General features: G+C 37.6%; 2 protein-coding genes across 2 annotated transcripts in view; one reads left to right on the top strand and one right to left on the bottom strand.

Annotated features, from left to right (window-relative positions):
* TXNDC11 (thioredoxin domain containing 11) overlaps positions 1 to 5,982 on the top strand; it is a 66,063-nt gene extending 60,081 nt beyond the window's left edge. The window contains exon 12 of the mRNA XM_063430290.1: positions 5,385 to 5,982. Within this exon, the coding sequence (XP_063286360.1) occupies positions 5,385 to 5,943 (559 nt within the window). The 3' untranslated portion in view covers positions 5,944 to 5,982. The remainder of the gene's footprint in view (positions 1 to 5,384) is intronic.
* A 3,823-nt stretch (positions 5,983 to 9,805) lies between these two features.
* SNN (stannin) lies at positions 9,806 to 22,129 on the bottom strand. The gene is made up of 2 exons (XM_063430292.1): positions 22,002 to 22,129; positions 9,806 to 12,868 (listed from the first exon to the last, which is right to left on the bottom strand). The coding sequence occupies exon 2, from the start codon at positions 12,791 to 12,793 to the stop codon at positions 12,518 to 12,520; it is 276 nt and encodes a 91-aa protein (XP_063286362.1). The 5' UTR covers positions 12,794 to 12,868; positions 22,002 to 22,129; the 3' UTR covers positions 9,806 to 12,517.
* Between the last annotated feature and the right edge of the window lie 1,504 nt (positions 22,130 to 23,633).

The raw sequence follows: 23,633 nt of genomic DNA, 5'->3' as shown, positions 1-23,633 counted from the left end.
TATAGTGTTCCTTTAAGTTTAGATTTCAATGTTTTTGTTCTCCTTGCATTATTTTGTCTCGCTCACATTTTTTCTGTTAAATAATCTTGGCAATCTTGAAAAAAGATGGCTTGATAATACAGGAATGTTTAAATGTCATCATAGAATTTACAATTGTTTATCTGTGGAAAGTGAGTGTAAATCTCACAGTACAGGCAGAGTTTAGAAAAGTATTTACAATGCTGTAGTAAGAACATGATTTAGTTGTTTTTCTACTAAATTGTTTGATATACAGTGAGATTCGAGGGAGAGGATAAGGGAATACTTGCTGGATGTGGAAAAAGGAAGAAACACTCCAGTCGGTACCCACTTTGAGGAATGTAATGACTGTAATTTGTGGAAGGGAGGGGGTTGTTTTTGTTTTCAAGCAATTGTGGATGGAATTTCTTTCTGGGATTGTCTCGCCTAAATACGATGTGTCTTGTAGCTGTTTTACACAACTTTGAAGAGCCATTCAGGTTGCATTGAGTTCTTGGTAATTTTACTTCCGGGCATCCTGAAGTACCGTTGTCTTTTTGTCACATGTTACTCCAGATGGTAATCCTTCATTTTGGGATGACTTCTTATGGTGGATGGCTTCTTATGGTGGATGGCCAAATTTTCATCAATTAGTCAAGGGAAGTTCTTCTGTCCCATTCTGCCAGAATATTTCTCTTTAAAAGCCTTATTGTTGCCTTGGACTTGCTGATGGCCAGAATTGTAATTGTAAGCAGGCCCAACAGCCTTGTTGCGTCTCTTAAGTTACAGGCCTTTTTTGTTGGTAGAACTATAATGGACCTGAAGATTTTATTTTTGATTTTCTTTAAAGGAATACCTTCACGTAAACGGAGTCTACGATGAGAACCAAAAATCTCATGGGCACCAATTCTGTTTTTCCTTGATTTAAAATCCACCTGCGCTTAGGCATACATAGGCTGTCTTTTAAGTGTTTTGAGGATGCTATTAGAAGCCAGTCATCTACATATGGGTAGGATAGCTGTTATGACTACCAAAATCTTGGTAAATACCCGAGGGGCTAAGGGTATACCAAACCGTAGGGCCCTTACTTGTAATGTTGAAATTATTCTTCCCATTTGATGCAGAATCTGAGGAACTCTTTGCAATAGGAATCTGTGTAGATATGCAACTGACTTTTTGTTCTAGGATAGACCTGATTGACCCATCTGGTTCTTGAACTAGAAACCGCCTCGAGAAGGTTCCTGAAAACTTTTCTGTGGAAGGCAGTTATTCTAGTACATTTTTCTTTAACAGAGTTTGCACTCTTATAATAGTAAGGACCCAGTTGTTTGTTGTTGCTTCCTCCCACTGGGAAGAGAATGCAAGGAGTCTTCCTCCTACAGCTCTGGCATTGAAATCTGCAATCCTGAACATTCTTTTCTTTGTTTCTATAATCAAACGTGTCTCTCTGCTTTTGTAGGCCCACATCAAGAAGAAACAAATCTCTGTAGGGAGACGTGTTTCTATAGAAGAATGTATTTTTCCACTTTCCCTTTTTTTTGGTCTACAGGCAAGGCCTTTCCCTTCTGACATCTGTTTTAACAGATCATCCAGGTAAGACCCAAAGAGTCTACCCTGTTCAAAAGGTAGATCACAAAGGGTATGCTTTAAAGCAGAGTCCACCAACCAGTTTCTGAGCCAACCTGCATGTCTAGCCACAGTGCGGAGGTTTATAGCTTTGGATACCAGTTTTAGAACATCAAATTGGAAAGGAAGCCATTGTAATGTTTTGTAGAATCTTTAACTGGTCTTCTTTGGATTGTTTTTCTAGGTAATCTAGTCAGATACATGGGGCCTTGGCTACCAATATTCATGCAATAAGGCCTTTACGTTGAGCTGCATTAGTAGAAAACCGCTTATGTAACAAGGATTCTGCTTTTATCCATTGTGTTTTGAAGTTTACTAGAATCTCCTACAGGTAGGGTTTGCTTTCCCGACTGAGGGACATCCACTTTAGGAAGTCCTTCCAATTTTTTTCGGTTACTTCTTTGATGGCAATTATAGTCTTAAAGCGCTTTGAAATAATGGCGTTTTTAGAAGGATATTTCCATTTTCTCAGCGTCAGATCCCTTAAATTAAGATGGAATAAAAATGACTTAAGCTTTTTATGTTTTTTTGAGTCCTCCTCATTTTCCATCCGAACTTTGCACTTCTTTAATACGTTTGTACAGACTTTTTATTGGGAAATAATTATCTTGGCCAGCGAAGACTGCTGAGTCTTCAGAAGAATAGTCAGTGGACTAAAAGTCAGAACTAGAATCGATCACCTCCCAGTGTTTTCCCTTCCTGCTTTTAGGAGCATAATTTGTTGCCAGCTCATGAGAAAGAGCTGATTGTAACGGCAGCCACTCTAATATCCAAAAAGAAAGGTTTGCTGCAACCTATTTTGGAACAATGATAAAAAGAGGACATCTGTTATTGTAGCTTCATCAGAGGCTTTTTTGGAACAAATGTTCTTGTATCTGTCTGGCATAGACTGACTGCAATTGGGACAAATCAAATGCTTTTGATTTTGCCACAAATACTACAAAAAAAAGAGAGCAAAAAATAAATATATAAATTGTTTAAAACTGGGGGGGGGGGTCGGGAAGAGAACACAACAAATGTCTTAATAGCCATTGAGTGTGCTGGAAGGCTGGTGAGGGCACACTGCAACAGAACTAAAAGTACCTGGAAAACAGTTGCAGCTGGGCATTTATATCCCCCCAAACCCTGGAAAATTTTAAATTGGCACATGAAATTCAGAGCTTGATTTGCGCGGCACAATCTAGGTGCCAACTAGCCTTTCCTGTCAAAACATGGTGGATAACCCTGTTGTGCACGGTCTCTAATCTGGAGGGAAAAGATCAATTATATTTAGTTATAACTTAGCATAGTGAAAGAGATAAAGGAAACCTGAAAAGGTGTTTTTTTTTTTTGTTTTTTTTTTTTTTACACATTAGCAGGTGATGGTATACAGGTAGCATTGCTGTCAGTTTTGGTGACTATCTTCTAGCTCTGTGTTCCATGTTGACACTTTCACCAGTTCCCCTTTAATACTAGCTTTTGTGCAGAAGTTTATGGGAAATAATGCTATCATAGAAATCCACACGTTTGAGAAAGTTCGGGACCAATGCTAATAGGCTCCAGAGAGGCATCAAGACCTAGATATTCTAATTCATATTTATTTTCCGAGATATGGGACAAATAAGGCCATTTTCCCAGTGTGACATTCCCATAGTTTTTGCAAAACCCAGGTGGTAGCTAGAACTTGCAAATTGTGGCATAAAAGTTCAAAGACAAAATATTCTGCCTTCATCAATGGCATTTTTTAATGAATAGCATATTTTAGAATCCTACATTTATATGTTCTGAGGTGTCAAAATTCTAGTTAACAGGTCCTATTTCTGGAACACGTTTTATTTATTTTTAAATTTGCTCTGAGGCAGCCAGTCTACATTTAGTGTAGTCACTACCTGAATATCTCAAAAGTGATTATAGGAATTGCACTCAATCCCAGCAGCCACCGGTGCACCGGAGCAGGACCAGCAATCCTATCACGTTAGGGCAACAAAAAAGTTCACCAGGCACTCAAACTGTCAAAGCCGCAGGCAGATTTAATGGAACAAAAAAGAGCAACGTTTCGACCTACTAAGAGTTCTTTTTCAAGCTTGAAAAAGAGCTAGTAGTGGGTCAAAACATTCGCTGCTCTTTCTTTGTTCCGTTATATGCGGCTTTGACACTTACTACCTGAAAATCTGACAATTTGTCAGTGCAGAGTTGGTCATACGTACTGGCTTTCAATATTGAAAGCACCATTACAGACTGAAAATGAAAAAGCAGAGCATGAATGATGTGAGCACCTATTCAGAATCTGATCTGTTAAATAGCTCCTAGTTTTCTGAAAAAAAAATTGCCAGAGAAAATTTTGCTTGAAACCTTTAATTCAAAATATTTGGGTCATGGGTCATTTTTTTTGATGTAGTGAGTCTTGTGTGGCTAATCTTACACAGTGTATCAAATATCAATTTAAACCGTATTTGAATTCACATTATAACATTTTATACATGGTTTTCAAATATTAAAGGGACACTATAGTCACCAGAACAACTACAGCTTAATGTTGTTGTTCTGGTGAGTTTAATAGCTCACTTCAGGCATTTTCATGTCAACACTGCCTTTACAGAGAAAAGGCAGTGTTTACATTGGGACACCTCCAAGTGGCCACTCCTTAGATGGCCACTGGAGGGGCTTCCTGGTTCAGTGCTGCACAGTAAGCAGCCCTGCCATTCAGCGTTCCCACGCTCTGCATGGAGACGTTGAATTTTCCTCATAGAGATGCATTGGTTCAAGGCATCTATGAGGAGGTGCTGATTGGCCAAAACTGCGTTTAACCTCGACCCCTTGCCGATTTTAGCCAATCCAATGCTTTCTCTATGGGAAAGCATTGGATTTGCTAAAAACTGCAATTTAGTTTTTTTGCTACCATTAATTCAATGGTGATCACAAGTATTAGTTGACCTTTAATACACAAAATTAAAACAGTGCCTGGTACTCAACGGTCAAATAACTAGACTTATCAGAAAATAGGATCTAAAATACAGTTTTATTTTTTTTTATTTAAATTCTCTGTTGTAGGAAATGTGTAAATTGTTTCTAATCAAAATATACCTTCTATTGTAATCATGCTGAATCTGGTATTGCACAAATAAGGAAAATAACCTCTTTTTCACTTCAACATTTGCCTACCCTTGATGTGATGGTGGGTATATTTTTAAACAATAAAGGAAGTGGGCAGTGAAGTTCTGCTTGAATAACCGGGATTGTGTTTTTTAAAAAACGCTTTATATGGCATTTCTAAAAATGCAAGCAGGAAGGTTTATTTGCTTCAGTAGTTTCCAAACATACACATGTGCTGTTTTTATAAAGATGCTTTTTGATTTCTGTTTCTGTCCACTCTAACTTACTTACCAATTGAAGAAGTAGAAGGCTCTGGTGCTAATAAATCCTGTGTATAATTTGAGCTGTGCACTTACCCGCACCTCACTCAGGAAATGTGCCAATAGATCTAAATTTGTAATGTCGCCATTTATTTGTACATCACTGCAATAAATGCCACATCTTTTAATCATTTCACAATAAATCGGTGCCAAAAAAAATATTGTAAGAACATCTAAATGTTACATATACGTTTTTTTTTTGTTTTGTTTTTTTTTGGCACCGATCCCTCACTCTTTTATCGTTGGTTGTTTTGGACGTTTTCATAAATCTGTAATTTGTGAATTGTTTTTGTGGGTGTATTTGTGTAAATGTACACTGTTGGATTTCTAGTAGTTTCTCCTACTTCTAAACCATACTTTTGTTTCTAGGAAAGACCAAAGTGTAAAGTATCCAGATGATAAACAGATTACTCTTTCAAATCTCTTGAAATTCATTTTACAACATGCCACGCTGCCTTCTACAACAAGTTGTACACCTTCGTCTTGCCCCGAACACTACCTGCAGTATAAAGACGATCACATTTCCTATTTGGAAAGGGAGATCCTTCGACTTAGGACTGAAATTGAGGTTCTGCACAAGGCCCAGCATCAGCTGGCAGGACAGATTTCAGAGGCGAAAAAGGATGTGCGTATGTTAAAAGAGCAGAAACACAGACTGGAACAACACAACAATGCCCTGGAGATTCATAAAGGACAATTACAAGCACTCTATGAACAAAAAACAAGGGAAGTTGGAACACTGGCTGATAAACTGAAGGAGCTTGCAATTGCTTCAGAAAGGCTTCTCTCTGAGAATGCTCTGCTCAAGATCCTTATGGCATCACTGGAGGCAAAAGGCAAATTAAATCCAGTACCGGAGGAAGAGGGTGGTAGCTTAGCCTTGGACGATGGAAGTAGGCCTGTTCTGGAAAAGAAATGCTGTTACTAAAGAAAGATCTGGAATCTCAAAGAGCACTGGAAAGAAAAAAAAAAAAGCCATCAAGAGAAGAGCAGATTAAGTTTTTGGTTTTAGAAATGTGGAAATTAGATTTATATATTTTTTTTTCTTTAACTAGTTTTCCAGTATTTTTTTTTTTTTATATATATATTTTTTTTAAATACAGATTATTGCAATAAAACGTTCATGTTCTATTTCTATTCTGATTGAAATAGTAAAACTTAGGAGAGATTTAAACTGGTGTACTTGGTCTACTGGTCCTGGGTGCAAAGTTCCCACATTTCTTTGCATGGTCTTTTCACCCGGTGCTATGAAACTACACAATCTACTAATTTCAGGCTTTCTCTTATTAATCTTCCTCTTAGAAGCGTGGGTCGGTGGTGCGGAGCAAAATTGCCCTGGAGGATCTGCTGTATGTAATGTTTTGTAACATTCTAGGTTGTTTAAATGTAATGTGGCATACATTGTATGTTTAATTTATTAATTGGGCAAATAATGGTGTTAGAAATAAAACTTATGTTGAAAGTTTGATTTTATTTAAATTACAACATTACTGATGCTTCATTTTTCACCCCTCTGCTCCTTTAATATCGACTATTTCAGGTATGCTTTCTGCTGACAGCAAGTATTTTATTCCATTGATAAATGTACACATTTTGTAAAATATCGTTTACTTTTGTCTGATATAATGGGAAAGGATTTCTTCAGGTCTTGTGCAGGTCTTTAGAGAAATGATATACTTGTTGTTTAAGGTTTCACATATTACAGTTCACGAATCCACTGGAAAGTCTGAGAAATCGATCTCCTGACTATACTGAAAAATGAACAAGATCTATAATTCTCAAAATGGACTTTTAACCCAATTATCAAAGCTCCAGTTAAATAACACCCACTCATTAAACTTAATGTCATTTGGAAGTTACATTCTTAAAAACATGTTTTCCTAATAATGTTCCTTTTTAGAAAAGGAAAATAATCATTTCAAGGTTAACAAGTATTTAGTTGGGTGAAAGAAATGACGGTAATAGTTCAATGTTAGACTACGTTTAATGTGTTAATTTTTGGGCACTCCTCCCTTCTTTTTCATTGGTAAAACTATGGAACTCCCTGTCATCTTTGCTATGCAGCCTGATTCACCACAGTGAGATCTTCAATACAGTTATCAATCCAATCCAAATGCTTCTCACTGGGGACCGATGGCACATGCATAGCAAATGCTGTACTCTGCAAATTCAATGCTTCACTGTTGAAAGTACTCACTTCCACTTAATAGTTCAAAGCTAGTGGGGAAGGAAACCCTCATGTGTGACATGTGGGAGGCATTGCTGAGGTATTTTATACAAGTGCCACTACCCTTTAAATCAATCATTTTATCACATAAGCCAGAGGGGACCTACAATTAATGGGTTACTCTAATTGTTTTCTTCTCTTACTGTGAATAGGCATATTTCTTTGATCCATTTTTTAGGATTTCTTTAAATGGTATAAAATTTACATCAGAGGCCATTTCCACCTCTTCCACGACTTTTTTCGGAACTTCAACTTCTCTTCTGAGTTGTTACAGTCCAGTCAAATACTTCTTGTAGAGAAGCATAAATGCACCTTCAATAGGAGCACCGCAAACCAATTGGCTTCTCATATAAAAGTATTGAACTCAATGCATTTCTACATGAAGTATTGAATGGTGGAGGGAGAGCGTATTCACTGTCATGGGTAGATGGAATAGTTTACAATTGAAAATGGAAGACTTCTGGTTGGAGGCACATCATGAGTCTGGCAACAGGACTTCACTTAGGTGTATGCTCTCAGTGCTGCCTGCAAGTGCACAGAACAGGCAGTCTGGAATAGACTTACAGGTTGCCTGTCACTTGTGCTAGGGATGCAACTAGACCCTGGTACAGAAGTGAAGATATCTTGGTTTCAAGCTGAAATGCTTGAACATAGTTTGCTTGCTCTATGACCACTCCTAAAAGCAGAAGAGGTCCTGGAGGCTAGAGCAACCCATGAACCCCTAAAGTACATTAGTAAGCTGAAGTGATATAGGGGACTGGCGTGTCCCTTTATATAAACACATCTGCAGCACAGATGGTGTCTGTATAAAGACACAGATCTATTCACTAAAGTGAAAATCGTCATAAATTTTACATTTAACGCCAAAAAAGAGCCGAACAGGAAAAATTCTCAAACAGCCATGTTTCCAGTTAAGCTTTTTTGACCAGTTAATTTGGAATTCACTTTGACAACTCACGTTGAGAGATTTATGTTGCTGCAATAGAATGATTTTGGAAGCCAATTAGAAATGTATTTGTTCTGATGTATGTAAACACACACACTACACTTACTATTTAGTTACTGTGTGTAACTAGGTTTAATTAGCTGATAATGCATGAACAGGTCCTGTATACACGGAGCATTTCAGGAGCATCAGTCACAAACTTTTCATATGGTAGAATAGGTACTTTAAAGTCAGGGCTTGACATTTGCTTTGAATCTAGGAGGCAGCTAAAAAATAAACCAAATGTTTAAAGGGACACTAGCCACCACAACATAATATAGTTGTTCTGAAGGCTTTACAATGTAAACACTGCTGCCTAGTAATACCGAATGGCAATCATTAGAGGTGCTTCATAGTCCAGCGCTGCACAATGTGCAAAACCAATGTTCAGCTTCTCCACGCTCTGCGTGAAGGCACTGAACGTTGCTTCAATGCATCTCTAGGAGGAGATGCTAATTGATGCGAAATTAGAGGTTTTCCATGCATGTGCAATAGCCTCCTGATGCTTTTCTATGTTTTGTTTTAATATACCTCCACCAAACCTCCCTACTTTTTGGAGAGCTGGATTGCATCCTTTCCCTGGGGCCCAGTGATGCTGGAACCGGAGTGGATTTATATACTGGCATCACTGTGATGAAAGTGCTGGCAAATATGCCTAGTTGCAATTGCATCCTTGAATTAGCTGAACCCTACTTTAAAACAATACTGGATGTTTAAAATATTGCATTTGCTATTACCACTTCTATCTTTTAACCCCTTAATGACAACTTCTGGAATAAAAGGGAATCATGACTGAATATTTCCGTCACGTGTCCTTAAGGGGTTAAAGGAACACTATAGTCACCTAAAGTCACTGCTCAATTCACTGTCATTTAGGAGTTAAATCACTTTGTTTGTTTATGCAGCCCTAGCCACACCTCCCCTGGCTATGATTGACAGAGCCTGCATGAAAAAAAAAACTGGTTTCACTTTCAAACAGATGTAATTTACCTTAAATAATTGTATCTCAATCTCTAAATTGAACTTTAATCACATACAAGAGGCTCTTCAGGGTTTAGCAAGCTATTAACATAGCAGGGGATAAGAAAATCTTAATTAAACAGAACTTGCTATAAAGAAAGCCTAAATAGGGCTCTCTTTACAGGAAGTGTTTATGGAAGGCTGTGCAAGTCACATGCAGGGAGGTGTGACTAGGGTTCATAAACAAAGGGATTTAACTCCTAAATGGCAGAGGATTGAGCAGTAAGGCTGCAGGGGCATGTTCTATACACCAAAACTGCTTCATTAAGCTAAAGTTGTTCAGGTGACTAGTGTCCCTTTAAGTAGTTTTAATGGCCTTTGTAAAAATCTAAGTATTTTTTTACCCATCAGCCATTCTTATGGACGAAATGCACATGGGGTCTCCTATACAATTAAAAGCCTCTGCTTGTAGAGGCCCACTACTTTTATGCCAGCATCAGCCCTATCCTGTACAGAATCTGAAAATGTAAACATTCCTTCCATGTGGATTAAAATAAAACAAACCACAATATTAATTTCAATGTAGTTTATTATTATGGCTTTATTATTTTACAAGTCACTAGTCTTAATATGGCACATAATCAGGTCTGGTTAGTTTCCTCAGTCACAATTGTGTTTACTTTACAACTGAAAATACAGGATTGCTTGAAATGGAATTTTTCTAGATTAAGGCTTGCTCAACCAAGTCGAATGGCATTTTCAGTTCATTCTGTTAACTTATATTAAAAATAACATTTATTTATATTCTGTTCAAAAGTGGCCCCGTCTACAAAAGGAAAGTCCCAGGACGCTATAACAGCATATTTGCTTTATGAGCGTTCAGAGCCGCCTTTGTGTCCTATGATCTGGCCATTGCAATTACATTTTGTTAGAGGAAAATCATGGTATACTAATGTTGACCTAAAATCAAGCAACATGATATTGGTGATTAGAAGGACACTCCAAGCACCATAACTTATTAAAAGGTTATTGCCCATAGTAAATTCAGATCATACTGCATTTGCAGACATTTGCCTTTGACATAACTTCCTATTACTGTTACTGAGAACCTGTAAAGCAACCACTATATTTCTCTGCAGAATCCAGACTATTCAGAGATGATTGTTTGCAATTTTAATGCATACATGTGTACTGAATTAAAATTGGATTTTAGGGGCTGGCAATTCCAAAGCTGTTGTGGTCCATTAAACACAATACATGAAATAAGTAATATAAACAATAGGTTTTATGTGCGGTTCCTCCTGATTAAATACCTCGCAACCACATATTTACTGAAAATTGCCGTATAAAACACGGGACACCCAAGGCATCATATCGCCCTAAACTGGAGTTTCACAATTAAACAGATTCCAAAAGGTTTAATGGTGAATCAGTTTGCCTGCAGTACTGACTGCTCACTACTGCTGGTATGATTTGGTGTGCCAATAGGCAGAACAACTCTGCCTTACCTATTTGGTCAGAAAGCAAAGCTGTGGATACTCATGGATCCAGATTCACCATTAGGTAGGAGTTTAATAATGAAATATGAGAGAGGGCATAGAAACATCAGCCACCATAACTACTTCCATGAGCTGAAGTTATTATGGAGCTTAAAATGTAACCTTTAAAGTAAAAGCAAATTTGTTCCAGAAGTGGGAAAACTTATTGAACTGCTGCTTGCTCTTAATATCTAGTAGTCTTTGACCATTTAACTCCCTGAGAAAATTCAGTGATGCCTTTTTACATTTAATAATTTTGTAATAAAGAATTTTAGTAAAATTCTGACATACCATTTTTCACTTAGGAGCACACTATAGCCAACTGATTAATTTCTCATGTCAGCTACTATTCAATTTGCGTGACTAAAGTTGTCAAGACTGCCTAACATTCCCATCATTGATCCTTAAGGAGTTAAGACACCCAAAGAAAACTGGGTTGCAGTGCATCGATAGGGGAGATCTATGTTTAAAACACTCAAACCTGACTTGTTCTAAACGTTCCCAAAAATATGCCTTTTGCCAAAGAGGAGAATGTGATATGGACTATGCATAATTAGAATAGTAAATGCATTTCTGATACCAAGTCATAGATTGTGTTAAAGAAACTGTTAAAAAGTCTTCTCCTAAAATTAAAGATCACTGATCAGGCTACACAGTCTGCGTTATGCAAAATGTTCTATCACTGTCAATTCCATGAATATAATGATCATTGAAACACTTATGTTTCATGAACCCTTTCCCATGGAAACCACACAAAATATGAGAACTTGTACAGGATTTAACCAGACTCTCAGGAATGATTGGTAACTTTTTTTTTTTTTTTAAACAAAAAAAAGTGATTATTACAGCCACTTAAGTTTTTTTTGTATTAATTTTAGTCTATCAAGCAGGTCATCGAGTAAAAACATACTCAAAATTCACTCCAACTTTCAATAGACTCTTTAAAACAACCTCTCTTACTTAAAGAGGAGGAAAGTATATATGTAAGCTCAGGGAATTTGAACCCTCATTTTATCACACAATCATAAAAAGATCGGTTTGTAACAGGGAGTAAGTATACCCACTAATATGTCTACATTTTGTATGCACAGTTATAACTTATCTGAAAACATATAAATAAATGTTTTACTGAAAATCTAAAATAGCATTTCATTATTAGAAAAATACATCCAGATAACTGCTCATCTGCCAGTTAAATGTGGAGAACCTCTTGGCACATTTAAAATTTACAAGGCATGTTCCAGATCATTGGCTCTTTTTACAAGCGAAAACATGGCAGGTTCAATGCAGTTATAAAAAAAAACAAAAAAAACACAATTAAAGACAATATAGTAAAAATCATGTAGCTCCTCATTCTCTAAGGAAGAGGAAGTATAACCTAGTGTTAAAAAAAACACTATTCAACCAACTATTAAATAAAACTAAGTGCCAATCTGTGTTTAAGATCTTGCTTCCGTTACTTAGTTGACAATTTCTGAACATGTGGTTTTCGTTATATCAGAAATGTTACTTCACAAGACCGAGTAAAAAATAAAAAATAGATGACATATTTACACTGTTCACGTGACTGGGAACAGTTCACATTTTAGGGGAGATATATAGCTTAAGGTTTGAAAAATACACGGGAAAAGTTATCGAGAGCAAGGATCGCAGGAGAGTACTTTAGCCATGCGGTGTAAGTGGCTTCCAGACAAAGTCTGAAAGCCAGGGCTAGAGAACTTCCAACATCGAGGTGGTTCTATTATTTTCACAGTATCCATTCTTTTTGGAAGCATCTCGGCTGGATAGACTCCTAATTTGCCTGAAAATTGTGTCCGTCAGTGCCATTAGCAGTTAGCTTGGTTTTTTTCTCAACTCGAGGACCTTTTGCCGAATACTGAACCAAAAGAAAAGGTTCTTTGGTTTCTCCTTCCCCCACAATACTTTCTTCATCCTCCGACTGACTGATCTTCTGCAAGCGTAGATAACACCAGCAACCCAGAATTAAGGCACCAAGGGCTGCGATAGCAATAAGTATGACAATAACTGTGACTACCCCAGTGGTAGGATTATGGTCCATAATAGACATGATTGATCCTGGAGTTCACTTTCCAAAATATTGTGTTTAGTGTTCTTGTCTACTGAATCCAAAAGGATAGCTTATCTGCAAAAAAGACAGAAGTGTTACAGGTGCAGGCAGAATACATTCATGTAAGAAGTTTATATATACACACAGTAATTGGCATAAGACAAATAACAGTTTACATTTTGCAATGTCTTTGCCGATTCACGGCTGTATGACTTCTGAGTAAGATTCATTTACAGAATTTACCAACACTTTTAGATATAGGTTTTGGTGAATAATGATGGTTTGGCAAATCATGGGGACATGTCTTTTCCTGTTCTCAATGCTGCTCTAAAAGAAGCATTTGATTGGACATCGATCATCAGTATGAATGATTTTACCCAAGGAAGATCGGCCTGTTGAGAGGAGTGTGCCTCAACACTGAATTACAGGTAAGTTTAATGATGTCCAAGATTGTTTTCTCTTTAAATTAGTGTTTCCCCATAAAATTAGGATTTCCACCTGCCAGGTAAATAAAATATATACATACAAGATATAGCTAGCTCTCTATAGATGTGGATTTGTATGTGTAACATGCAGCCATCAAAGTGCAGGATGCTTTATAAGTAATCAATAAACTGTTCCCCTCCAGGTCCATAAATCATATAAGAAAAGTAAAACTCAAAGCACACCTTGTGATATTGCATAGAAAATATTTTTTCATTCAAAGAACAAGATTGAATACTTCTGTAAATATAAAGTGCACATAGGCAGAAAATGTACCGTGCAAGCAGCCACATAAACCCAGCACTAAAGTGCTCAATGCAAGACCATAGTATAAGAAAACTTAGGGTATACTAACCCAGAGCTAGAGACAAACTCCCCTGAGGGTTAGTATACCTTTCTTATACTCTGGATTTGCATTGAGCACTTTAGTGCCTAGGCTTATGTGGCTGTTTGCATTATACATGTTCTGCATATGTGCACTTTATATTTACGGGTGTATTCAGCTTGTTCTTTAAATTAAAAAAAATATTTTCAATGCAATATTACAAGGTGTGCTTTGAGTTTATTACTTTTATTAAATTAATAAGTCAGTTTAGCCAGAAGTATCCAAAACCCCAATATGACCACATGGGAGGGGAGATACTTCTTTACAGCAAAGTGTGTGAAGTACATTGTCATGGACAAGGCTACTTGTCAAATACATCATATACAATAATGCCCAAAACAACTAAATAACTTGGAGAATATTATAGAACCAAAGAAATACTGAATATTTATATCAGAGAAAAGGTTTAGAATTGCTGTATATAAATAGATTTAGTTACACGCAAAAGCAAACCAAGTTTACCCAAAACAATTCATAAAATAGAACAGGATTTTAAGATAGAAAATTCTTAGCTCCCAAAGATATTTGAATACACAAGAACCATCAAACCTATTCTTTTAAACTTGAATGCAGAAGTCCTTATTGACAGGAAGCTCAGTTTAGCCTGTCGACATTTGATTTTATAGGTCATTTCTTGCTCACCAGCCAAAGCCAGCTTTAAAACCTTACACCACATAATACCATGCCAAACACCCTATACCTACCTATTGGGCATACAACTCTAAATAGATGAACAGTTACTTCTTTAAAGCACAATGTAGTGATTATGGTGCCATGAGTTCCCCTTCCCCATTGTCCCCCCCCCAATTGTAAGAAGTTACACCACTTCCCACTCTGTTGATCTCAATGAGCGTGATGTAGTGGTCATGGTGCTTAGAGTGTTCCTTTAAACGGTTAGTGCCCTATTTTTCCTTTTGCAGTGCTGGGGAGTCTTGTTGGTAGCCTGAAGTTCTACTTGCCAATGACTAACAGTCGATAGGAAATTGTGGCCCATGTATTTTTCTGAGTCACAGAAAAGGGCATATAGAGACAATTACACAATACGGCAGACACTGGCTTTTTCAGGTGGGGGGGGGGGGGAATTTATGTCTCAATTCAAATCTCATTCTGAATCTACCACGATGTCCTAACAAGTGGCATTTAAAAAGGACAGATACATTTTACATCACTGAAGAGAGACTTTGGTACTGTTACTATTGTTTTAAACACAAAGCATATGTGAATATTTTCATATACACAGTATTTATATTGGAAAAATAGAATAGAACAAACAAGTATTGTCTGCGCCGTCACGTAGGCATTGTATCAGTGTAATATACACAGCACAGTTACGTGACTCTAGCATGGTAGGGCTGGGCTTTCAAAATACTTATTTTTTGCCATCTGACATGAAACAAAGCAGACAAACATTTAAAATAAACCCACAAATAGGAAACAACTATTCTATACGTCTGTTTTTGCGGTAATTTACCAACTTCACTAGTTGGTGTTTCTGTACTTTTCAGAAGTTTGTCTAATACTGAAATACATAACACAAAGCATACCAGTAGTCTAACCACACAAGATAGCTTCAGTGCAAAAGTGTTGCTTTATATGCACAACCATATTGCCATCTTTTTAGATTGTCATTATTTACTTGTACTTATTTTGCTCAATATCCTATAAAATATACTTAGCTGATATGTATATACACATACATCTTTAATAAATAAAATATTTATAAAGTTAAATCTAAATATATTTTGTACATACGTAGGCCAATTAGATTCATTTATTTATTTTATCCTGAGTCATTTGGCTAGGATTTTAATTTTGGTAGTTAGAAGTCACATGAGTAATTCACGACTTCTAAGCTAAATGTTTTCCATAATCAGTGATTAGTCAGGCTTTTAATCAAGTATACTCAAACCAAACCAAAACATAGAAATGTGACGGCAGATAAGAACCATTCGGCCCATCTAGTCTGCCCAATTTTCTAAATACTTTCATTAGTCCCTGGCCTTATCTTATAGTTAGGATAGCCTTATGCCTATCCCACGCATGCTTAAACTCCTTAACTGTGTTAACCTCTACCACTTCAGCTGGAAGGCTATTCCATGCATCCACTACCCTCTCTGTAAAGTAATACTCCCAATATTATTCTTAAACCTTTGTCCCTCTAATTTAAGACTATGTCCTCTTGTTGTGGTAGTTTTTCTTATTTTAAATATAGTCTCCTTTACTGTGTTGATTCCCTTTATGTATTTAAATGTTTCTATCATATCCCCCGTCTCGTCTTTCCTCCAAGCTATAGATGTTAAGATCCTTTAACCTTTCCTGGTAAGTTTTATCCTGCAATCCATGAACCAGTTTAGTAGTCCTTCTCTGAACTCTCTCTAAAGTATCAATATCCTTCGGAAAATTTGGTCTCCAGTACTGCGTACAATACTTCGAATGAGGTCTCACCAGTGTTTTGTACAATGGCATGAGCACTTCCCTCTTTCTACTGCTAATACCTCTCCCTATACAACCAAGCATTCTGCTAACATTTCCTGCTGCTCTATTACATTGTCTGCCTACCTTTTAGTCATCAGTTACACAAACATTTTACCATATTCATGTGATTTTAACACAATATCCTTATGCATTTTATTTCAGCTAACCCTCCCTCATCATGCTCAGCTTATAATTGCCCTCCAACAAGCAGAAGCTTACAAATGGGCAAATGTTAACACCCACTTAAAAAGTTTTTTCTAAAAATAAATAAAGCAATTCAATGTGTCTACCCTTAGTATGTGCATTCACGGCTTGTAAAGTCTCCTACGGACACTACACATTTGTGGTCAGTAACTAGACAAGCAGATACTTTTTTGTACTGTTAAATATCAGGGCAGGTAATAAGGTGCTAACCAGAAAAAATATTTTTCACCCATATTTAGTCCATCAAGACCAATAGCTGGTTTAAAATTATCAAAACTTCCATTCACTAGCCATTGGCAAATGAATATTTATCCCTAGCTAGTAGAAATTCACCTCTGGAGATCATATTGGAGCCTTTTAAAGCCTAGCATCAAAAGATTTCAAATTCATGTTCTGTAGATTAGGAAGTTATCATTTTATGTGAAAGACACTTCACACAGTTTATATTCCATATCGTTTCCTATGGACGCCACATCAAATCTAAAAACAGACACAAATACATACAAATCTCTCCTTGGTTTTTGAGGGGAATATTTATAAAAAACAAACAAACAAACAAAAAAAAAGTCCACTGTACTACACTCTAACATCCTGGATGACATAACACCAGAACAAGCCAACCAATACTTCACACAGTGCCTGTCTGAGTTTGAGCCAATAAACTGCACGCAGAGCACAAGGGAATTTAATCCTGATGCTGACACCGAGCCAAGTAGCTAGGAAACAAGCTATACATAATTGTGGAAATCAAAAGGCTTGTGACAAGTGTAAACCAGAACAGTGGAGAGGGGAAGAGAAATCTTGTATAAAAAATAAAAAAAATAGTACATATATACACACACACACACAAACACAACCCACACTACTTTAAATATTGATGGGACGCATCTACTGTTAATTACAATCACTCATTATTAACCCAATATTTTTTTCCATGAGGACGCTGAGCAGATCTATTGACTGAGAAGGATGCAGCCAAAAAAAAAAAAAAAAAAATTAAATAGTTTGACCGTTTCTTTTAGAGGAACGGTCAAGGATCATGTTTTAAATTCAGGCTGTATTACTATTGGCTGAAAAGACCAAGCAGAGAATAAAAGCTAGCATTCATTCCAAATGTGTCTCTTTGTGTACGAGTCACAGTTTTTCTCCAAAATGCAGTAGCATCAAGGGGAGGGGGGGGGGGGGGAGGGACGAGAAGTTCTCCCAGGAAACAGGCAGTTTCCTATAGTGTCCCTTTAAGGAACATTCTAAGCACCATAAACACTACAGCAGACACGTTTATGGTGCCCCAAGAGGGCATAGCTCAGCTTACACAATAGGTGCCAACAGTCCTGCAGTTACCAGGGCAGTCCTGCATTTTGGGGTACTGTTCCATCAAATATAGGTCGCGGGGACATGTACTGCATTTTGAAATCTTCCAGCAGATTTCAAAATGTTGAAGGGAACTGGGCACAAAGACCTTGCAGCAGAGCTATGTGCGTGGTCTGCTGGATTGAGTTGGCCCATCCCTTTGATAGATGGACCAGCACCCTGTGACGAGGATGGCCGTCTACTCCTACAGGTGATAGATAATGGTGATAGATAATGGTGATAGATAATGGTGATAGATAATGGTGATAGATAATGGTGATAGATAATGGTGATAGATAATGGTGATAGATAATGGTGATAGATAATGGTGATAGATAATGGTGATAGATAATGGTGATAGATAATGGTGATAGATAATGGTGATAGATAATGGTGATAGATAATGGTGATAGATAGGTTTACACCAGGATACTAGGCAGAAAACCTTGAATATAGGGATCCCTCTAAACCCTACAAAATTAAATAGCAGGAGAGGAGGATTTTTACTCCTGACCCTAACGTGTTCCTTTAACCTTTACATTATTAATAAAAAAATAAAAATGGGAATCTAAACATGTATATGATAGAGAAATAGAAATATATACACACACACCCCCACACACATATACACAAACACACACCCCCACACCAGAATCAGTACATAAAGCTTTCTGGTAACCCATGTATTAAAGTCTAAAGATATTATCCATTTAGACTTGAAGAAAGCCTTTCGCCTAAAAGGGTCTTTAAAGTAAAAGCAAGGATGAAGAGGCGTGAGAAAAGCTGAACTTGGGGACTTTGCTGTATTACTATGAAACTGGATCGAACTTACCGGGAAATTAGCATAGTTTGCAATGCCAAGATGTAGAAAATATTGCTTATTTGTCCTGTTTGCCAAACCATAAATGTACCACATAAAAGCGTAACATATCCTTTAACATCATAAATACCATTTGCTTGGTAGCACCAAACTACAAAGAAAAATATGTATATGGGTAGATTTTGCAAAGGAATGCAGGGGTAAAGTGCAACATAAGGAGAAATTACCATGGAAACCTATAGATGTGCTTTGCCCTCAGAAAGCACCTGCTTGGCCTTGATAAATTCCACCATAGTGTGTACATCTGAACAATGCATACATACAACACATCAGACAACAGGCTGTTTGAACACATGCAACTAAAAAGTCCTGTTCTCAGTCTGCAATGTTACGTACCTGGTTCTGCCTCCAGGAGTGCACTGAAGTGGCACCAATGCCTAGTCCTTTAATTCCGCTTACCTACAATCCTGAGCTGGCTGAGGATCTTTCTAAATGGTGCCTCTCTTCCTCGCCCCCGAGGCAGTGATGCCATTGCTCTCGGCAAGGAGACTGGAGGACCTTACTGATCTCTAACAGCCTACCCATTTGAAAAAAAAGGATTCATTTTATTCATATCTAACACTATAACTCAATACCTAACAAATCTAAGCTAGATACAGATTTTTCATCCTTTAAAAACATATGTGAGTGGTGAGCCAATATAGAGGGGCATCTGCTCATATCAGTTGCTCATCTTCACTCAAAATGAGTGTTTTTAAGAGACAGTGGAAGGAAATGTTAGGAACTTTGTTCTCAGACAGACAATCAGTGGTCAAATATTTTGCTCCTGAATCACAAACAGGGTTTTTTTCTTTTTACAAACGTAAGAATTCAAAGTGAATTCCAAACTGGAAAAATTGTCAGCTATGCCTCCAATTTGGCTAATTTGGCCTTAAATTTAAAATTCACTTTGAATTCAAACTTTAGTGAATAACACTGCAAAGTTCTTTAAGTTTTAAATTTCAGGTCAAATTACAAAATCCTTTCAAAATGGTATCAAACTCCAGATAAGCTTCACAGGATTTTCCTCACATCTTAAACCACGACTGGCGATGTGGTACGGAAATCAGGACATCTCTTCAAATTTGGTGGTTGTGCCCTGACATTGCACCTTTTTGGAAGAGGGTATAGACTACCACATAAATCCTGGAAAGCCCTGTACCTTTCTGATCCAAGAATGTACTCCTGCATTGTACTCCTCTTCCTATTATAGGTATAAATAAAATGGATTCTTCGCTTTTTGCTGAACGCTGCCAAATCTCTCATTCTTCTGTTTTGTAAGTTGTCATAGACACCGTCTACTCTATTCTTTCTAAAGTGGAATATATTAAAGCATAGGAGTCTATGCTTGCTTCAGTATAACATCTAAGGAAAAGACACACTGTGTGGTAACTATGGCTTTACAATAGTTATCGAACCATCCAAGGGCTGTCACAAGGATAAAGTACAGCCATCTTAGACATCCTTTGGCACACAACCCTTCATGAGTTTTCTCCTTATGGGTGACAATGGACCTAGGATGTCACGAGTTTTCACCAAGTTATATCTCCTGGTTAGGATCTTCTATGTTGGGTCATGGTTCCATCCCTACCCTATTCACCCCCAACCTTTTTCTTTCTTGCTTAATTCTTGCCTAAATATTACTCTTTCCTGCTGGATCTCATCTTTTGTTTCTCTCTGAAGTCACCTGAGGAACGATTCCGCTCTAATCAGTATCTTGATTCAGAGTTATTTGCAATGGCAAATATGAGTTACTTTACTCTTCACGTGTCTATTTTTGTACATATGGATTCTTGTGGTCATAACGAAGGTATAGTTTTATATACCCTGTGAACTTTACTGCATTGTATAAATACTTGATATACTGTCCTTAGCTCTTTTGCAAACCTTTAAAAAAAGATTAATCCTGCTCTTGAGGTAAAACTTTAATATTTGCATTGGCAAGTAGAAATTCACCCCCGGTTAGTGTACCATGGGCCCTTCAAGCTTACAGTGGTGAGTAGTGTGGGACTTGAAATTTTAACCCCAGGTGAAGTGTAGTAAAATAAAAATAAAATTTTACATTTGGGCCAAAATAGCCAAATTGTAAAAATGCTATTTTGTATTGAATTTTACAATTTGGTTTTGAGTATGCCACAATTTACTTTTTTTTGTGTGAATAATGTCCAAACAAAACAATCCCGCCACAATGAAACTCATGCTTCAACATCATTATTACATTTCTCCTTTAAACCATCCAGAGATTAAATAAGTTGTAAAGCTCTGGGCGACATTAAATTTGCATTCTACTGTATTTGACATCAGATTTAAAACAAAAGGCTAAATGCTATAGAAGCAGATGGATGTAAGAAAAGACTGCCTCCCAGTATCACATATCTTTCCCTCACATCACTGGCAGGGAAGGAATGCAATTCTCTGCAGACTGAAATTAGATCTTAAGGAAATCCCTGAACTCACATTCCAAATATCGAATCTGTCACCCCAAACACACTAGCTTGGCAGTTCCTACCACCATAAAACAGACATCACGAGATGGCGGTGGAGGACTGATGCGTGTGTGTAATATATATTTATTACACATACATACACTCATTTATACCATTATATGAGAAGGCTAGATGGTCTACTAAATCTAGTGCAACGCAGCTAAAACGAGCTGGTCTTTGACAGCAACTTAAAAGGCAACAAAGCAAACTAGATCATGAATGCAGTGCTATGGCTTTCTATAAAATGATGTTCCAATGCTTTCAAAGCAATCCGATGATTAAAATGTTGCTGTTGTAGAATACAGTGCATGGTTCCAGCCGAGCAACATTCTAGAATCATTGCTCTGCACGGTCTGCAGAGTAAAAAATACCCAGCGTGTATCTGAGTTTAGAACACCACACACACCAAAATGGCTTGTTATTCTGCAACAACATGCATGTTATATAACCAGAGCTCCCTATTTTACTACTAATGCATTAGAAATACTGCAGGGATGTTTGAAGAAGAATAATAAAACATACATACATACATACATACATTGCTGGATCATAAAAAAGTCTTATTAAAAAGGCAGCACGAGCACCATTTATTTAGGCATAAAACGCATCACATAACATGCCTGCACACAGTGTACGAGCTCCATGTATGTTTTAGCATTGAAGGAAAGACCATTAATTCTATATTATATTTATTTCTATGTGTTGAACATGAACACACAGTGAAGGGCTTCCACAATGAATGGAAATAGAGGCTATACACACAGATAATGTGATTATTACATACAGGATGCCCAGCTGTCCTTCTACTGGAACTCCCATGATGCTTTGCTATGTGGAGCAGCTGGGGGTCTAGCGGCTTGATGCCCCCTTGGTTTAGAAGTGGAGCAGTGAGACCAGGCTGGACCTGCGCTTTAATGGTGGCGCCCGGCACCGGGAGGGTTAATACTGGGGTCCAGGGACACTTACCTCGCCCGGCTCCCGACCAGCAGCACGGTCACCGCCGCCCCTCAGCACTCCCAGGCAGCATGTGGGCTGCGAAGACCAGCTGCCTCCTCACCGCACTGCCCGCAACCCATCCCCGCAACCTCATTAGCATGGCGGCGCCCCCGGTGACGTCAGGTCGACGAAATGCCCAATAGACAAAGACCGTGTCCGCCTGGCTTAGCAACAGCTGCAGGGAGGAGGGGACCGCGTAGCAACCAGGGGCGGGTCACGTGACGGGGGAACACGTGACCCGAGTCACAGCGACAGAAGGCAGAGAGAAAAGTATATCGAGATTGTTATTACTAGCTGGGCATTATGTGAGACCAGGGCTGGGGGTCAGGGTATTTTATCATGTTATACTATCCATAGTGTGTCACCAACTAATACAACAGTGTCTAATAATAACAATAACAATGGCAATATAATATGACAATATAATAATAATAATGGCAATATTCTAACAATAATGGCAAATAATATAATAATAATAATGGCAATATAATATAATGGCAAATAATATAATAATTATAATGGCAAATAATATAACAATGGCAAATAATAGTAATTTAATAATTTAATAGTAATGGTAATATAATATATAATATAACTAGAAAAGCTACAATTTCTGGGGAAATTGTGTGAAGTGTTCTTGCCTCCACCAGTAGTCTACAACTGGAGTGGGCGGAGTAACTGTTATCATTTATATAGCACATTTAATTTCAATGTTGTTGCACAGTATACATTTACAAAAACATTAGCAGGTGCAAAAGGCCCTGTCTATGACATCACATGCTGCTGCAGCCTGGCAAAGGTCAGAGTATTTTGGCGGTTGCCATCTTCAAACGGTCATATTTTAAAAACTATAAATCCTACAGTGAAGAGCTTTATATTGTGAGAATCACAAGACCCAGACCTACAATGTATAGTATGTCTCTGAAGTATTAAAAATGAAGGCACAGTCGCAGTTTAGAAATTGCCCTTCAAATGTGAGCTTTGCAGAGTGGAGTTTCAATGAATGTCAATGGACGGCGTGAGTAGCAAACAAATGGTCATATTGTGAAAACTATCAGGACTATGGCTTAGCCGTGGACATGTTTAGTGGCAGCAGGGATAGCTGAACGTTTTGATATTAGATTTGTGTAGGTGGGCCTGAAAATGAGGGAGTGGTGGCAGTTTAGAAATCATGTCCTGATTTTTCAGCTTTTGCCAGCTCCCACTCTAGCTTTGCCATTCATTCCTATGGGACAAGTTTCGCCACAAGAACGACGATATTCCGTGAACCATTGGGCGAAACGTTCCACAAAGTAATAGCACACCAATCGGGAACAATCCGCACGTTTCGGTATATTACTGTCTATGTAGTGTAAAAACTGTGGGAGGAGTTAGGGTGGTAAATTTGGCACCCTAATAAGAATAATAATATATATGTGAGATAACAGTAAGTGGTCTTGCTATGCAAGAACACTTAATAATGGCAAATAATTAGGTATGTACCATAGCAAGATGGATAGCTACAGCAATTGATGGTCATCTAATTGTCCCTGGACTTAATTCAAGCTCAAATGGAAATTGTAACCAAATGGTTTAAAAATGTAGTTTACCCGCTGCTTTTAA

The sequence above is a fragment of the Pelobates fuscus genome, chromosome 8 (assembly GCF_036172605.1).
Source record: "Pelobates fuscus isolate aPelFus1 chromosome 8, aPelFus1.pri, whole genome shotgun sequence".
Lineage (NCBI taxonomy): Eukaryota > Metazoa > Chordata > Amphibia > Anura > Pelobatidae > Pelobates > Pelobates fuscus.
Note: the sequence above shows the minus strand (reverse complement) of the source record. Positions and strands in the feature narration are given on the sequence as shown.

Coding starts and splice junctions, on each gene's coding strand:
- SNN (XM_063430292.1), bottom strand. CDS start 12,793: ATGTCTATTATGGACCATAATCCTACCACTGGGGTAGTCACAGTTATT.